Source organism: Theobroma cacao, chromosome 1 (genome assembly GCF_053813885.1).
Source record: "Theobroma cacao isolate CCN51 chromosome 1, ASM5381388v1, whole genome shotgun sequence".
Classification (NCBI taxonomy): Eukaryota; Viridiplantae; Streptophyta; class Magnoliopsida; order Malvales; family Malvaceae; genus Theobroma; species Theobroma cacao.
Genome location: NC_142639.1, coordinates 1,585,706 through 1,600,066, shown reverse-complemented (window position 1 = coordinate 1,600,066; position 14,361 = coordinate 1,585,706). Strand labels below are relative to the sequence as shown.

At 34.2% G+C, this 14,361-nt stretch overlaps 2 protein-coding genes and 2 long non-coding RNA genes across 16 annotated transcripts; 2 read left to right on the top strand and 2 right to left on the bottom strand.

Moving 5' to 3' along the window:
* Positions 1-135: 135 nt before the first annotated feature.
* On the bottom strand, positions 136-6,374 carry LOC18610932 (uncharacterized). 13 transcript variants are annotated; one of them, XR_016026522.1, is made up of 17 exons: positions 6,052-6,374; positions 5,784-5,945; positions 5,339-5,518; positions 5,190-5,247; positions 4,600-4,650; positions 4,291-4,373; positions 3,854-3,941; positions 3,611-3,652; positions 3,448-3,522; positions 3,179-3,247; positions 2,238-2,353; positions 1,644-1,756; positions 1,158-1,182; positions 958-1,032; positions 757-877; positions 502-568; positions 136-361 (listed from the first exon to the last, which is right to left on the bottom strand). XR_016026522.1 is itself a non-coding variant. In XM_088806923.1 (17 exons), exons 1-17 carry the CDS (start codon positions 6,309-6,311, stop codon positions 226-228), a joined length of 1,665 nt encoding a protein of 554 aa, XP_088663049.1. In that variant the 5' UTR covers positions 6,312-6,374; the 3' UTR covers positions 136-225. The 13 variants fall into 13 exon arrangements, 2 of the variants coding, with proteins under 2 accessions (XP_088663049.1, XP_017969446.1); XM_088806923.1 differs by having other exon boundaries at positions 757-821; XM_018113957.2 differs by lacking the exon at positions 1,158-1,182 and having other exon boundaries at positions 958-1,037.
* A 2,944-nt stretch (positions 6,375-9,318) lies between these two features.
* LOC18610931 (protein RADIALIS-like 4) lies at positions 9,319-10,623 on the top strand. The gene is made up of 2 exons (XM_018114167.2): positions 9,319-10,010; positions 10,388-10,623. Exons 1-2 carry the CDS (start codon positions 9,727-9,729, stop codon positions 10,407-10,409), a joined length of 306 nt encoding a protein of 101 aa, XP_017969656.1. The 5' UTR covers positions 9,319-9,726; the 3' UTR covers positions 10,410-10,623.
* A 1,081-nt stretch (positions 10,624-11,704) lies between these two features.
* LOC148764420 (uncharacterized) lies at positions 11,705-13,061 on the top strand. The gene is made up of 3 exons (XR_016024741.1): positions 11,705-11,959; positions 12,306-12,361; positions 12,707-13,061. It is a non-coding gene; the product is annotated as an uncharacterized LOC148764420 (long non-coding RNA).
* Positions 13,062-13,222: 161 nt separating this feature from the next.
* LOC18610928 (uncharacterized) lies at positions 13,223-13,994 on the bottom strand. The gene is made up of 2 exons (XR_001926238.2): positions 13,671-13,994; positions 13,223-13,534 (listed from the first exon to the last, which is right to left on the bottom strand). It is a non-coding gene; the product is annotated as an uncharacterized LOC18610928 (long non-coding RNA).
* Between the last annotated feature and the right edge of the window lie 367 nt (positions 13,995-14,361).

The window sequence follows — 14,361 nt, the reverse complement described above, 5'->3', positions numbered from 1 at the left end:
AGACAAAATCAGCAAGCCAAGTCCAAAGTAGAAAAAAAAAAAAGAAAAGCATAAACGTTCATTAAAAAATATGTGTCGGTCAGAGATTGGCAACGTATGCGAGGCGAAGATATATTAAAGCTGAAGCCATAAGGAGAATGAGCAAGAAATTTTAAGCTTTAATTAGCTTTTCATTTAAGTTTGAGACTATGAGCACCCGAAAAAGGTTAGAGCATAACAAAATTCCTAAGAAGAATGCTTCTTAAAATCCCTAAGGACAATGCGTGCAGCATTACGTCCGGCTGCACCCATCACTCCACCACCAGGATGTGCTCCACTTCCACAGAGGTACAGCCCTCTTATGGGTGTCCTGTAACCAGACCTGTAAGTAAAGAAAGTAAAGCTTTCTTCTTGTTACAAAGTTTTAAACATGAACAAGACGTCGATGTATCTGAAATCAAACAAATTTTCTGCCGTTGAATCATTTAATATGATAAATACTTTCAATTGTTAAAGAATTACCATCCTTTCGCAGGTCTCATCAAGAAGAGTGAGTCCAGTCCCATGGCACCATGGAAAATGTTTCCTCCTGCCATGCATACATAAAAGGATAAAGAAAATTCAACATTTATATCTAGAATCAACAAATGATCTATATCCCAATTCATTTTTATCTTCTAGGTCCAAAGAAAAATGTGATTGTTGCTAAAAGAGGTATACATGTTTATTTTGTCAGTTCTCAATGTACATCAGGAAGAGTTCAGCGGTGTGACATACCTGTTAGACCAAATTCTCTTTCAAGATCAGGTGGTGTCAGCATGTCATAACCAATAACCGATGAGCTGAAGCCAGGAGCATATTCATCAATCAAGCTAAAGCATCTCTGTGCATATGATTCCTAACAGGACAGCAGTAATTTAGCTATTGTAAAAGTTACATGTGACCAAAGACACACTGTTACTAATAACGGCAACTTACTCGGTATGTAGGATTTTCCCAACTACCATCGGAGGGTTTATAAGGTGTGTATTGGGTGAACAAGCTAACCACATGCTTTCCTACACAGATTTGCACCAATCTTAATGACAAAGCAACATGTGGATATAAAATAACTCAAGCTGAGAAGAGAGAGAATTATCTACGATAACATTAAATTCTTTATCAACTGATAATCGTACGTTGTCCCTCTCCAATAAGCTCCCCCTTGCAGGTTGAACCCCACCAAAGAAAGAAAGAAAGAAAAGTGTTTAGTTCACCTTAGGATTTCTAGTAAAAGAAAAGAAGACTGGAATCTATCAATGCATAGAATGTTTTGTATAAAACTAACTTCACTATGGGGATAAACACCACAAGATTATTTTTGAAATAACCATCTCTCCTTGCATTTCTGTCTAGTTCACCTTAGGATTGATTACCCCTACTTTGTTTTGATCCTTATTCTTCCTTGTATCTCTGAGAGATATGCTTCCCTCCATATGCATTATAATGAATGAGTCAGAAGAATAGAGAAAGTGTATTTAAGCTTAGGAAGTTGACAATGATTAAAAATTTTGGGAAAAACATACCTTTTGAATAGCGGCATGATTCAAAGACAAAATCATTAAAAAAATAATTGCATACATCATGAATGGAGAAAGGCATAAGGAAGATTAACTTCACTATACCAGGAGGAGAAATAGTCTTGTCCAGTGAAGAAGGAATTGTCATCTCCATAACAGGCCGTTTTGAAGGTAAGCCATTCCAAGCTTCCTGACAAGCTGATCCTATCTCCTCCATGCTTTTATGGTGCCAAATGAAACAATGGAGCAAGAAAAGAGGAAGAGGAATAAGTTGTGCCATTATAAGGTGTAATCCTCTAAATGTCAACATAACATTCAAAATATCATATAAACCTGCAACTTGAGAACAAGTGGATGGACAATAATAAGAACGTTTAGCCTTTTTAACAATAGTTTAATGCAGCTGTATACGAATCATTACCAGTCCTTAAGATGACAAAGGCAGTATAAAATGATACTATTTAATATCTAACCAAAGTTGACCTGATACAAGCATTATTATCACTGCTGCAAACTAAATCCATATTATTGACAGCTAAGTAGCAGAAGCTTCAGGAAGCTGTCAAACTGATGAGAACGTCTTTTGTGTGCTTCTTTCAAAGAGATAATAGAACAAAAATTGCCCACCATAAGAGTATGTCAGGCATATGCAGCCCCACTTTTTTTGTTAAAGAACTGACCGTTTACATTTTAGTATACCTTTCAGAACCAATGTGAATAGTAGCTGTATGCTGAGGACCCCCTTCTGGATTATTTGATCTGCAACAATGGAACTGGGGCAATTTATCAACAGCTACATTGATTTTTGTGGTTCCCTGTTCCAATCAGTGATTAGTATATCTAGATTCTTGAATAACTTCCAAATATAGAAACTAGTAAAGGTGTGCACAAAGGAAGCCTTGGCAGAGTAAGTTCTTTTGCTCACTTTCATTCGGAAATCACTGTGGAAGTAGCCAACTAGCACAAGCAAACAGAAAGATGGACAACACATTTCAGATACTACAACTCAAACCCTTTAAAATCTCAATAGTTATCCCTTTCTTCTTCTCTGGAATTTTTTTTTCTTGGGGTAGAGGGTAGGGCATGTCTCATTTTCTCCGTAAACCTCCCTCAAGCTGTTTTCAGCACTCAGAAGCAGGAGGTCTATATATATTTGTTGATATATCATCCTGACAGTTTAATGCTTCAACAATGTGGACGACAAAGTACGACTCAATATCTTTTTCCTTTTTTTAATTTCATTAAGAAAATAATTTAAAGTAACCAATATAGAGTGAAACACCCATAACACGGTCTTCCAAAGCATAAAATAGGAATTAGCAGCAATCCTCAAAATAAAAAAAAATGGAAATATGACAAAATTTATGTCAAATGCTTTAGTATGCAAAGGTAGTTATAAGATTTTTATGAAATTATGGTAGATATAAGATTGACAATCTGAGGGGTTAAATAATAAAACAAATCAGGCAGAATCCTTAATAAATGAAATCTTTGATAGCATTTAGGTTGAAAGGTGGCATTGGTAGTTGCAGCAAATAATTCAAAATTTGAACTAGTTTTACCCACTATTCTTTTCTTCCCCCAATGAAATATGTGGATGAATGTAGGTTCAGCTAAAGCTGTTCGTGAAGTAATCTTACAGAGTTGTAGTCAGAGTACTTGATAGCACGGAGAAAATCATCAGGAAGAACATCTTGAGGCACCAATCCCTGCATCAAAAAGACACAGCTTTTCTTGAAAAGAAAACTTCATAGAAAAAGCAAGTAGAAAAAAATTTGATATGAATCTTCCTCTTCATTTTATCAATATAATTCTCCATAGTCACCTTTTCTTAACATATCATCTTCTATCAATACTTCTCCAGTTCATGAAACAGACATGGAGACATGTTAACATTAGAAAATCATACCAGGAAGGTCTTGTAAGGGGTTGCATTCGATAGAACAACTGAAGAATGTACTCTTGTCCCATCAGCTAGCAACACCTAGATTATCAATATGGTAATCAGTAATCTACTTACTAATAAACACTTCCAGATTTACCCATTGTGTCAGTCCAAGAAGTGAACTAACCCCTTTTACTGTACCAGAATCTCCAATCATTAATTGTGACACCTGTACAGCAAGATGAAAAATTGAAAACCAGTAAGAACTATAAAACTTGATTGAACAAGCTAATTTGTTGATTGAAAATAATACATTAGAGAAGTTTACAGAAATTAAAAAAAAAAAAAAACAACATTATTTAGAATTTTTCTTAGGTCGTAGCGTCACAAATTCCAACTTTCTGATGCAATGAAAGAAGGGCAGACATACTTCTGCGTTTGTCGCAATAGAAACCCCAGCTTCGCTTGCAGCATTACTTATGGCCATGGATATAGAGCCCATCCCACCTTCAACATGCCTACAGCACGTGTTGAGTGCATTGGGTTAAGCCCATTCTACTTTGAGCAGGACATAAAACCTGGAGACTTTCTTTGATAGCATTCCAACATTTACCATCAACAAGAAAGAGATTTGTTATAAATCTAAAAGGTATCTTGCAAAACAATGTCCTCAATCAGGCATTCTACCATAAAATATCAAATCCATGAGTGTACTGGCGACAAAAGAAGCAATTTTATTACACAAATCAAAAGGAAGTGAGAATTCAGTTAACACAAGCTTGGTGTAATTGTTAGTCTTTCCATTTTCTTAGACGACCAAATTGATCATCCCATCTACTGATTAAAATTTGCCTCTGAGATACTTACAACCATATATTACGATCACCATCAGTTTCACCCATCACATGATGTAGTAGAACATATCCACTGCCAGGTGTATGAATGCTTGCCTACAGGAAATAATTGAAAACACCAACACCAATTATTAATGCCAAAGGTTACTAACACGGAGCATGCTATCATGTATTCGAAAGCCCCTTTCAAAAGAAAGTCGAAATCCTAGGGACTAAATCTAGATATAGATATTAAATTCACTTTTATATTTTTCTAACATTATCTGTCTGACAGAAAATGTTAAGACATATTTGCAACCATTAATAAGTATGGAGGTCTTACCATACTTCCAATAATAGCATCTCCAGCAAGTACTGCCTTCAGTATATCACTCTGCAAAAACCCAAACAACCTATAAAAATAATTTTTGGCACCAAATTTAAGTTCCTCGATCAAGAAACTATTAGTCAATCACTTAGATAAGTTATGTAAGATTATGAATTGATAACTCATACGTTAATTAAGGACATTAGCCATGTAGATTGCTAGTTATCACAACTTGAAATGTATGCATATACCATTTAATTATATTAGGACTAGGTGAAGAGCATTAAAGAAAAAATCAAAGTTGTGGTCATAACCAACCAATGCAGGACTAGCGATGGGGTTGGCTGGTCAACGTTATTCTGAACCCAGCAATTGACTGCATTCAAGCCATCAACTACCCAAAAGCACCAAAACAGATTGAGATCATAACTTGAACTAACTAGAAGCTTGGAGTAAGCACACACGGAATTTGACAAACAATGAAGCATTAAGCAGGAAATAAGGCTAATTTAACCATCTCAAGAATTAAGCACAAATTTTAAAAACAATCAGGGTGCATAATCATCTCTCTAGAAGTAAAAGAAAGTAACTAAGATAATTACAACCTCAAACCACTTATTTAGAACCTTTGATGTAGGGGACAATAAAAGGTCCATAAAATCCCTGTCAAACATTAGACCATAAATTAAGAAACTAAAAGAAAAATATGAGAAAACTACCATCTATAGGTATCCATGAGAAGAATATGACTTACACCATATCCTTTTGCCCCAAAGCGAAAATATGCCTCAGGCAGGAAGCCCAAAACACCGATTTTTCTAACTTATCCCACAGACGATCAGTAAATGATGAATCCCAGTGCAAGGTTTCAGGGGTACGTGAATCCAAAAGAAAGTCCATCAATTTACAGAACTTATATAGCTGATTTTCATATCTGCTGACAAGAAAAAATTTGCTTTAGAAGCCTTGAGCAAAACAGATATGACATTGGTACATTTCAAACTTTCACTAAATCGGGAAACTCATAAAATTGAAAACTAGTGAACTTGACATAGCGAAGGCTAATCGTCAACATGTTTTGAGGCTCAAAATGAAAATGTACTAAGCAATTTACATTTATTTTCCAAGAAGATTCAAGCTGAATTTAATGGGAGAAATAGGAAAACGAGAACAAAAAAGAAAAAGAAAAGAAGGAACACCTAGGATAAGCGTCCGCGTCACGTTTGGAAAACTTTGATATCTCCAAGTAGTTATGATGATCATCGTACCCCATTAGAAGGTAACGCCCATCAAGACATGGCGTAAACGACGTCGCTGTCGGCTTCAACAACTTCAAGCCATGCCTCTTTAATTCTAGCTCTCTTCAATTTCAATGACATAGCATAACATAAATTAACCAAAAAAAATCAATACAAATTTTTTCTTGTTTCTAATTTTCAAAGAGGGAAAAGAAAAAAGGTGGTCAACCTGATAACGGAGGGGCGGAGGAGGCTTTGGAGGTAGCTGCAGCGAGAGAATTTGAAGCCAGGAATAATTTCTTCGGTTACGGCTGCCCCACCGATGACGTGGCGTCGCTCTATCACGGCAACGGATAAGCCGCCACGAGCCAAGTAAGCCGCCGCTGTCAAGCCATTATGCCCACCGCCGATCACCAATGCGTCCCATTTCTTCTCCTTTAGTGCTTGCGCACCAGCCGTGTAGCTGCTGGTAAAGCCTCTTCGCCACATTTCCGAAACCGCTGGTTTCGGAACTCCCGTAGAAACTTTTTTGGTGTTGTAGGAAGGATCCGTTCTTTCTTTTTGACTTAAAATATTTTTCAAAAAATATTTTTAAGATTTATATTTGTTTAAAAAAATTATTTTAAATATAAATATTTTACGTGTCATTTAATGTTTTAGTCCACTAAAGGATATAACAAATTTTTTAAAAAATAAAAAAATTATATTAAGTTTGAAAATATAAATTTAATAAATATTAATATTTAATTTAAATATTAAAAATTAAAAATATTTAAATTATTTACTATTATTAAAATTAAAAACATTTTTTAATGAAACTATTCAATGTAATTTAATTTTTATTAATAAATTAAATAAATCTTTTAAATAATTATAATAAAAATTATTTCAATGATTATTATTTGATGAATACACAATTGATAAATATTGATATTTTTAGAAAATATACACATAAGTAGGTTTTAGATGTCTTACATAATTAATAAATATTAATATTTTTATAGTGAATATACATAAATATGGGTTTTGAATCTCATATACCATTGATAAGTATTAACATTTTTATAATGTTATGGTAAACAATGATAAGATAGAATTTTTTTTTAAATTAGAACTAACTTTAATGATAAACTAGCATTGTATAAAATTTAAGGTAGTATTAATATTTATATTACACTAATCACTAAACAAAATATTCAAATACGAACATACTTAACTGATATTTATAAACATCCATTAACTATGTCCAAATAACTTAATTACTATACATTATTTTTCATTCAAAGGAAGATAATTTACTCAAGAAAAGCATTGGCTTTTATCTAAAGCATATGATGAAAATACTACTATTAGTCTTACAGGTCAACAACAATGCATAACGTATAACTCAAAGCTTATAACCCAGAAAATATAGTTTCACAAGTTTAAAAACAAGTTTAAAAATAAAAACCTAAGGTAAAAAGTAACGATCTAATCCATCGTTTAAAATCTCATGATTTAGGATAAGATAATAGAATTGATAGAAAAATTTATAAATTTAGATGGAATAGAAGAATTGATAAAATAAAATATATTGAGAAATAGAAAAATTCAAAAATGAAAAACAGGCATGATACTCAAGCCACGCGTTTAGAGCGAAAGTTCAAAAAGACCAAACTCACGCTTGAAAGCCTCTAAACTCAACTAACTCACATGTCAATCAATTAGTGCTACTCACGATATAAAACTATCACTTCACATGGTGCAAAGATAAAGTATTAGCTTCACTTATATATAGTTATAGATACTTAATTAAATATTTTGAAAAATATTATTATTGATTTTACTCATTTTTATGTACATTATTTATTTTAATTTCAAATTAGTGAAAATCAAATGACATCATTATCTTGTAATCACTCTTATTTATCATCTTAATACTTAAATGACAAAAAATGTTTTTTACAAGATAATGATGCAAATGATAAAAAATGTTTTCAATAATTTATCAAAATAACAAAAAACACTAATTTTTTTTATAAAAATTTTATACCGATTTTTTTTTCCAACAAATTATTTTTTATTACTAAACGAATCTAAACATCGATTCTTTTTAGTACAAGGAATCTTGACGTTGAAGCGCGACCCTTACCACACCCTTTGAAGGATGGTTGAAACAATTGTTTTATGATTGTCGCCTTAGGAAACCATATTTGTAGTCCTTAAAGTAGTTTTGATCCCATCGTTTGGTGGTCAGGACATTGGACTCTGAATCCAATAACCCAAGTTCAAATTTCAGTGGGACCTTTTTTGGTAAAAAAAAATCACCATCATACCATCACAACCATCATACCATCATAAAAATAAAAAAAATTAGACTTAGCAGTCATGAAATACCTTGACAACCTTATCCTCCTCACCATCATATCATCACAAAACTAAAAAAAAATTAGACTTAGCAGTCTTGAAATACCTTGAGAGCCATATCTTCCTCACCATCATACCATCGGATAAGGAGACTTGGAAATTGATGTTCACTGCATTTAGTCCATAATTTTTTTGGAAAAAAAAATTAGATTTAGCAGTCAAATTTTGTAGTTAGAAATTGATACATGAAATACCTTGACACCCTTATCTTCCTCACCATCATCTCATAGTTTTCAAAGTTCTCTCTTTCTTTGGATGAGGCCACCCATCTCATCCAAGGACTAGTACAAACTTAAAAAGAGACTTGGAAATTAATGTTCACTGCATTTAGTCAATAAAGAATATAGATCAACTTGACAGAAAAAAAATTATTAACTGAAGATGAGATGGTGTGATGTTTAGCCAATTTCTTAGGGCTCTACAAACTTTGATTGATTTTGAACATGGAAAAAAAAGTCATGAGAGTGGATCTGACAAAGCATGGATCTGGATCTTTCTTGTTTAATACAGGTAGATGTCAGGGCACGCATTGAATTTGTTTTTGTGATTGGCTTGGCCCGTGATAAAGATTCCAGGATTGGGTTAGAGATCAAACCCCTAACCCCTCCTTAGATATCACTAGTTTAAGGGCGGCTCGTTGCTCATTGTTACTCAACTACTATTTGACCATTAGGGCATCTTGTCTTCTTCATAATAAAAAAGAAACTGTTAGGAAACCAACCAGAATATGATCCTCAAACGTTGCTATAATTAATTAAAGATACATATGCAGAAAAACATCCAAATTCTTGGCTATTTCTGGTATGCACTACTACAAAAGTTTCAACTTTCAAGAATACTCACACAGCTTTCAGCATAATTTTCCACCTTTCCCTCCTCTGTTCTTTGAAGAATGGAGTGGGTTTTGGAACTTAGCTAACCTTCTTTATTAACCTATTAACCTTAGATTGGTAATTAGGTATAGAGGAGGAAGACAAGTTCAAAATTGACTAGGTATAATTATTATATATAATGTGTTAACAGGCCTGTAGGTTCATTTCTTTCAAGAATGTTAACTGCATTTATCTATTTAAGAAATCCCACATGGTGTATAGATTATCACAACATCGTACTTACAATTTGATAAATTATACCTTAAATGACTAGCCTTGAAAAAGAAGAAATTGACCATCCTTGGAAATGTTGATCCCAACCTCTCTCTCTCCCTTCGTATTCTGGATGCTTAAATTGTCATATAAAATATGCTGAAAAAATTCTATTTGGCAACTTGCCATCAACCTATCAAAGCCTTGATTTCCGGATTATGCGGTGCCCGCATGTAGTTTTTCTTAGCTCATTTAAGTCTTTTTATCTTAAATCACAGTGCATACTTATCCGCCGTATGATTCTATGCCTTTGGATTTCCCTTCCATATTTTCTTCTTCTATCAAGATTTGCACTGATCATCAAGGCCTTTGGTCATTAGCAACTAGATTATCCTTTTTTTTCTGGTAACAATATGGGATCTAGCCAATTTTCTTCCTCTACCTACGACTCAAATTGGACTCCTGAGCAGAACAAAATGTTTGAGAATGCTCTGGCAATATATGATACAGATGTTCCTGATCGATGGCAAAAAATAGCCAAGCTAGTTGGTGGGACAAACGAGCAGGAAGTGAAGAGGCAGTATGAAATCCTTTTAGATGACATCAAGCGCATTGAATCAGGCAAAGTACGCCTTCCTAAGTACAGGAGAAATGAAGGAAGCAGCAGGATCAATGACATTAGCAATGAAGAGCAGAGGTAACTGTTTAGATTTCTATATACTGGTTTCAAAATTGCATTAATTTCACATATATTAAGCTTCTGCTGCGTCAACTTTCTAGTCGCTGGGGTGATGAAGCATCATCTCCCACTTCCCTTCCACAGGAATGAAATCCTAGATATATAATTAAGCTTAGATTTTAATCTAATCTGCACTTGAAGCTTATATTGTTTTGTACACACTATCAGATAGCCAGAGCCTTTAGCAAAACATGCTCCTCATTCTCCATTTTCATCCTAATAAGTAATATTTCACCCATACTGTGATTCATTCCAACTTGACAAAGTTGTTACAGTAGAGTTATCTATTGATGTTGCGCTAATTTTTTTTTATTTTATTATTTTCATTTCTACAGATTGAAGCATCTAAAGCTCTAATGGTGAATGATCAATGTAGCAGTAGAGGCTACTAGCTATTCCCCGGAAAGGTTTATCAATTTGTTTAGCAATTAAAAGGCTGCCCATTTATCTTGCTTTACATTCTTTCTTGTCTTCCCTTTCTTCCTTTTTTGATGTAATGATCTTATCTGTGCCCACCTTCCATATACGGACACCATGAGAAATGATAAATCTAACTATCAACTTTTTCTTATGTCATACAAACTCATTTGATCTGTTCTTATTTTTTCCCACTAGGCCAACCCCAGCATACCAATCTTTCTCATCCAATATAGATAATCAAGTAATCTGTATTACCTTTCATTGCCTTGAAATTAGCCTGAGATAGAGGATTATAATTCTGGATATCAAGAAGATCCAATCCATAACCTTCTCTCCTATGCCACTAATAAAAAAAGAGGAAAAAACAATGATACGACATTCCCCTAAAAGGCTTTTGCACCTAACACTTACATCACAAAATAAAGCATGACAAAGACTTCTTGTTTTCTTGCTAATTGCTACTATAGAAAGGGACAGAGAGAACTCTCAGCTTCATCAAGTTCAGGGCCTCGGAAAAAAAAATCAACATGTTTGTATTGGCATTATAGCTCCCAAATTCCCTGTTGTCAAGCAGCTGTTTCCCACCCAAGATAAGCCATTAATCAGAACAACACGTAAAGAACAAAAGAATCTCTTTTTTTTTTTTTGAATTAATCTTGTTAAGCAAAGAACAAAAAATCAATAATGCTAGTAATAATTACCTGCCCAAGGGATCCTACGAAACAACCCATGTGTTCATCCATGGAAGCATGAATAAACCGAGTAAAGCTATTCCTCATAGTAGCAACGATCCCTGCAGTGTCATATTTCACCCTTCCACATGAAGAGATCGAACTGGAGCAGATTCAGATTCTAGGGCTTGCATGGCGGATTGGTTTTTCTCGGACTCCATCTGCTTTAGCACCTAACAAGGAAAGGAAGGCTTCGAAATTAGCAAAAAGTCTGGCAAAGAAAGTGACAAATCTCAAGCAAAAGACGGGTGATAATCTGACCCATGAGCGATGTGTAAAGGCTGAAGTGAGGGAGATAAATTGAGTTATATATAGTCTACGGTGTTTGATTCAAAGGCAAATACGTAGCACTTGGGAGAGTAGTTAGGGTAAAAAAATCATCAAACGACAACGTATTTGTTTACGACTTCACCGGGAGACGACATCGTACGGTAGATATGGTTTCAAAGTTCAAACAATGGCTCCTTTTTTTCCCCAAAAGTCAATTGAGGGACACGACACCGTACCGTTGATATGGTCTCTGCGGAGGAAGAGTTTGGGTGATTTTTGGAAGACAGCCCTCTGCTCGCGTCGGTAATCCTTATTGTTTGACTTTCTCCAAAGAAGAAATCGAATGGACCGTAGCAAGTGAAACTGTAGACTGTTTGGTGTGGTGTAGTTAAGTTTTAAGGCACAGCTTATCCAAGCAGCAGCGTTCCTAAGAAAGCGGAACTTGTAAGAGAGAAAATAATGGCTGCTGGAGAATCATCTTTTAAGGTTCGTTTTTACTGTTTATACCTCAATTCACCTCAAAAGCTCTGTAAAATTTGAAACGAAAATGGTAAAAATCCTTTATTTTCTACGCATTTTCTTGCTGTTCACTCTTATTCCGGATTGAAGCAAAAAAACTTCAATGAATAACAGCACTTGGTTTTTCAAGGAATCAAAAGAATTGATGCTTTTTCAATGTAACAGAGCTCAACCTTAAAGTTTGTGAAAATCTTCAGCTTTGGAATTGGTTTGCATTGTTTGTACTTGAAAATTTGGACTGTCTCCTCCATACTCTCGATATAAATCATCTTTCGTTTCTTCATAATCAATTACTATGGATATTTGATGACAGCTGATATTGGGTTTTTCATCAATGGCTCTGAGATGGGATATGAGTTTACAATCATGGTATGTTGTTAAGGTGCTGGTATATATACATCATTTTCAAGGGGACTTTAAATGGGAAAAAGAACTAGAAAGGAATTTGGCGTACTTGAACAAGTCAGCCCTGACTCTAACTAAAGGACAAAAGTTAGGGGTTTTTTACGTATGGTTTTTTTAAAATATTTTTTTTGAGTTTTTATTAATTTTTCTTATTGGCTTAAAGAAGTCACCCTTAGTTTTCTAACTAAAATTGGGGTTTTAAGCATGAAATTTTTTATTTCTTTGAACTTTCATCTCATGAAGAATTCTATTGATGGGTTTTATATAGTTTAGTAAAGTAGGAAGAGATTTAACTAAATATGTATTTAGACTGCAGATACAGATGAGAAAAGTACTAGGAAAGAAAAACCAGAAGACCTGGTGACGGCACTTGCTGAGGCAAAGGTATCTCACAAAGTGCACTTTTGCTCATGCTTCACTATTTTATTTTCATGTGAGCAATGTTTTAGTTGAACTTGTCCCAACAGATGATCCTTTAATTAGTGGCAGAGGGCAGAGGGAGTAATGCTAAAGATCTATAGATGTAATTTATTGTGATAGTTTTCACCATTATGTTGACTTTGCTTGTCATGTCATGATCTAAGAGTGTATCAACTTTTTTGTATGTCATACAAGCTCATTGGATCTGTAATACTTGGTTCTGTTTATATATAAAGAAGCATTACCCCAGCATACCAATCTTTCTCATCCAATATAGATAATCAAGTAATCTGTATTACCTGTCATTGGCTTAAAATCAACCTTAATGTTACAGTTCATAGGGGAAGAATTGAGATAGAAGATTATGATTTTGGCTACCAAGAACAGAACAAAATCACAAGTACATATGAAAAGATAAAATTACTTATTATTAAAACAGTGTTTTGACACCAAAAGGCAATAGATCCATAACCTTCTCTCCTATGCCACTAAGAAATAAAAGGAAAAAACAATGATATGACATTCCCCTAAAAAGCTTTTGCACCTAACTTTCACATCTCAAAATAAAGCATGACAAAGACTACTTATTTTCTTGCTAATTGCTACTATAGAAAGGGACACAGAGAACTCTCAGCTTCATCAAGCCCAGCTCTTTGGGAAAAAAATCAACATGTTTGTATAGGCAGTATAGCTCCCGAACTCCCTGTTGTCAAGCAGCTGTTTCCCACCAAAGATAAGGCATTAATCAGAACAACACGTAAAGAACAAAAGAATCTCTTTTTTTCTTGTTTTTGTTTTTGAATTCATCTTGTTAGGCAAAGAACAAAAAATCAATAATGCTAGTAATAATCACCTGCCCAAGGGATTCTACGAAACAAGTCATGTGTTCATCCATGGAAGCATGAATAAACCGACTAAAGCTATTCCTCATAGTAGCAACGAGCCCTGCATTGTCATATTTCACCCCTCCACATGGAGAGATCGAACGTGGAGTAGATTCAGACTCTGGCGTAGCGGATTGGTTTTTCTTGGACTCCATCTGGTCTAGCACCTAACAAGGAAGGCTTCGAAATTAACAATTAAGTCTCGCAAAAAAAGTGACAAATCAAAAGCAAAAGATGGGTGAAAATTTGACCCAAGGATGTGAAAAGGCTGAAGGGAAAGAGGGCTCTTGATATACTTGATCAAAGTATCCTGCGTGTATCCTTTAAATAGAGAAAGAAAAAGACTTGTAATCTAACTCTTAGATTAACTTTTAATTAAATTAGAATTTGCCATTGAGTTGCATTAAGCTATAAGTCTTCTTGGACTATTAGTAATTAATTAGTTTATTAATTATTTAACTTACTTAAATAAAATAAGATTCAATAACTTAATGAAGCAATCCAAACATCTTTAGGATAATCATAGCAATTTGCATCAAGTTCATTTTTTGCAAATTTAATCCAATTGGACATTTAAAAGCAATTTTGACAAGCCCAATTACTACATATAAGCATGTCGCTAAGTCTCCTTCATTTCCTAGAGAAATTGCCACCTACATA

What these genes read in the sequence shown, in the direction of transcription:
- LOC18610932 (XM_018113957.2), bottom strand. Translation starts at nt 6,311, where the DNA reads ATGTGGCGAAGAGGCTTTACCAGCAGCTACACGGCTGGTGCGCAAGCA. An exon ending in GGTGATCGTAATATATGGTT is followed by an intron (nt 3,942 to 4,290) that starts GTAAGTATCTCA and finishes CACGTGCTGTAG; the next exon opens with GCATGTTGAAGGTGGGATGG. An exon ending in CCCCTTACAAGACCTTCCTG is followed by an intron (nt 3,248 to 3,447) that starts GTATGATTTTCT and finishes TTTTTGATGCAG; the next exon opens with GGATTGGTGCCTCAAGATGT.
- LOC18610931 (XM_018114167.2), top strand. Translation starts at nt 9,727, where the DNA reads ATGGGATCTAGCCAATTTTCTTCCTCTACCTACGACTCAAATTGGACT. An exon ending in ATTAGCAATGAAGAGCAGAG is followed by an intron (nt 10,011 to 10,387) that starts GTAACTGTTTAG and finishes TCATTTCTACAG; the next exon opens with ATTGAAGCATCTAAAGCTCT.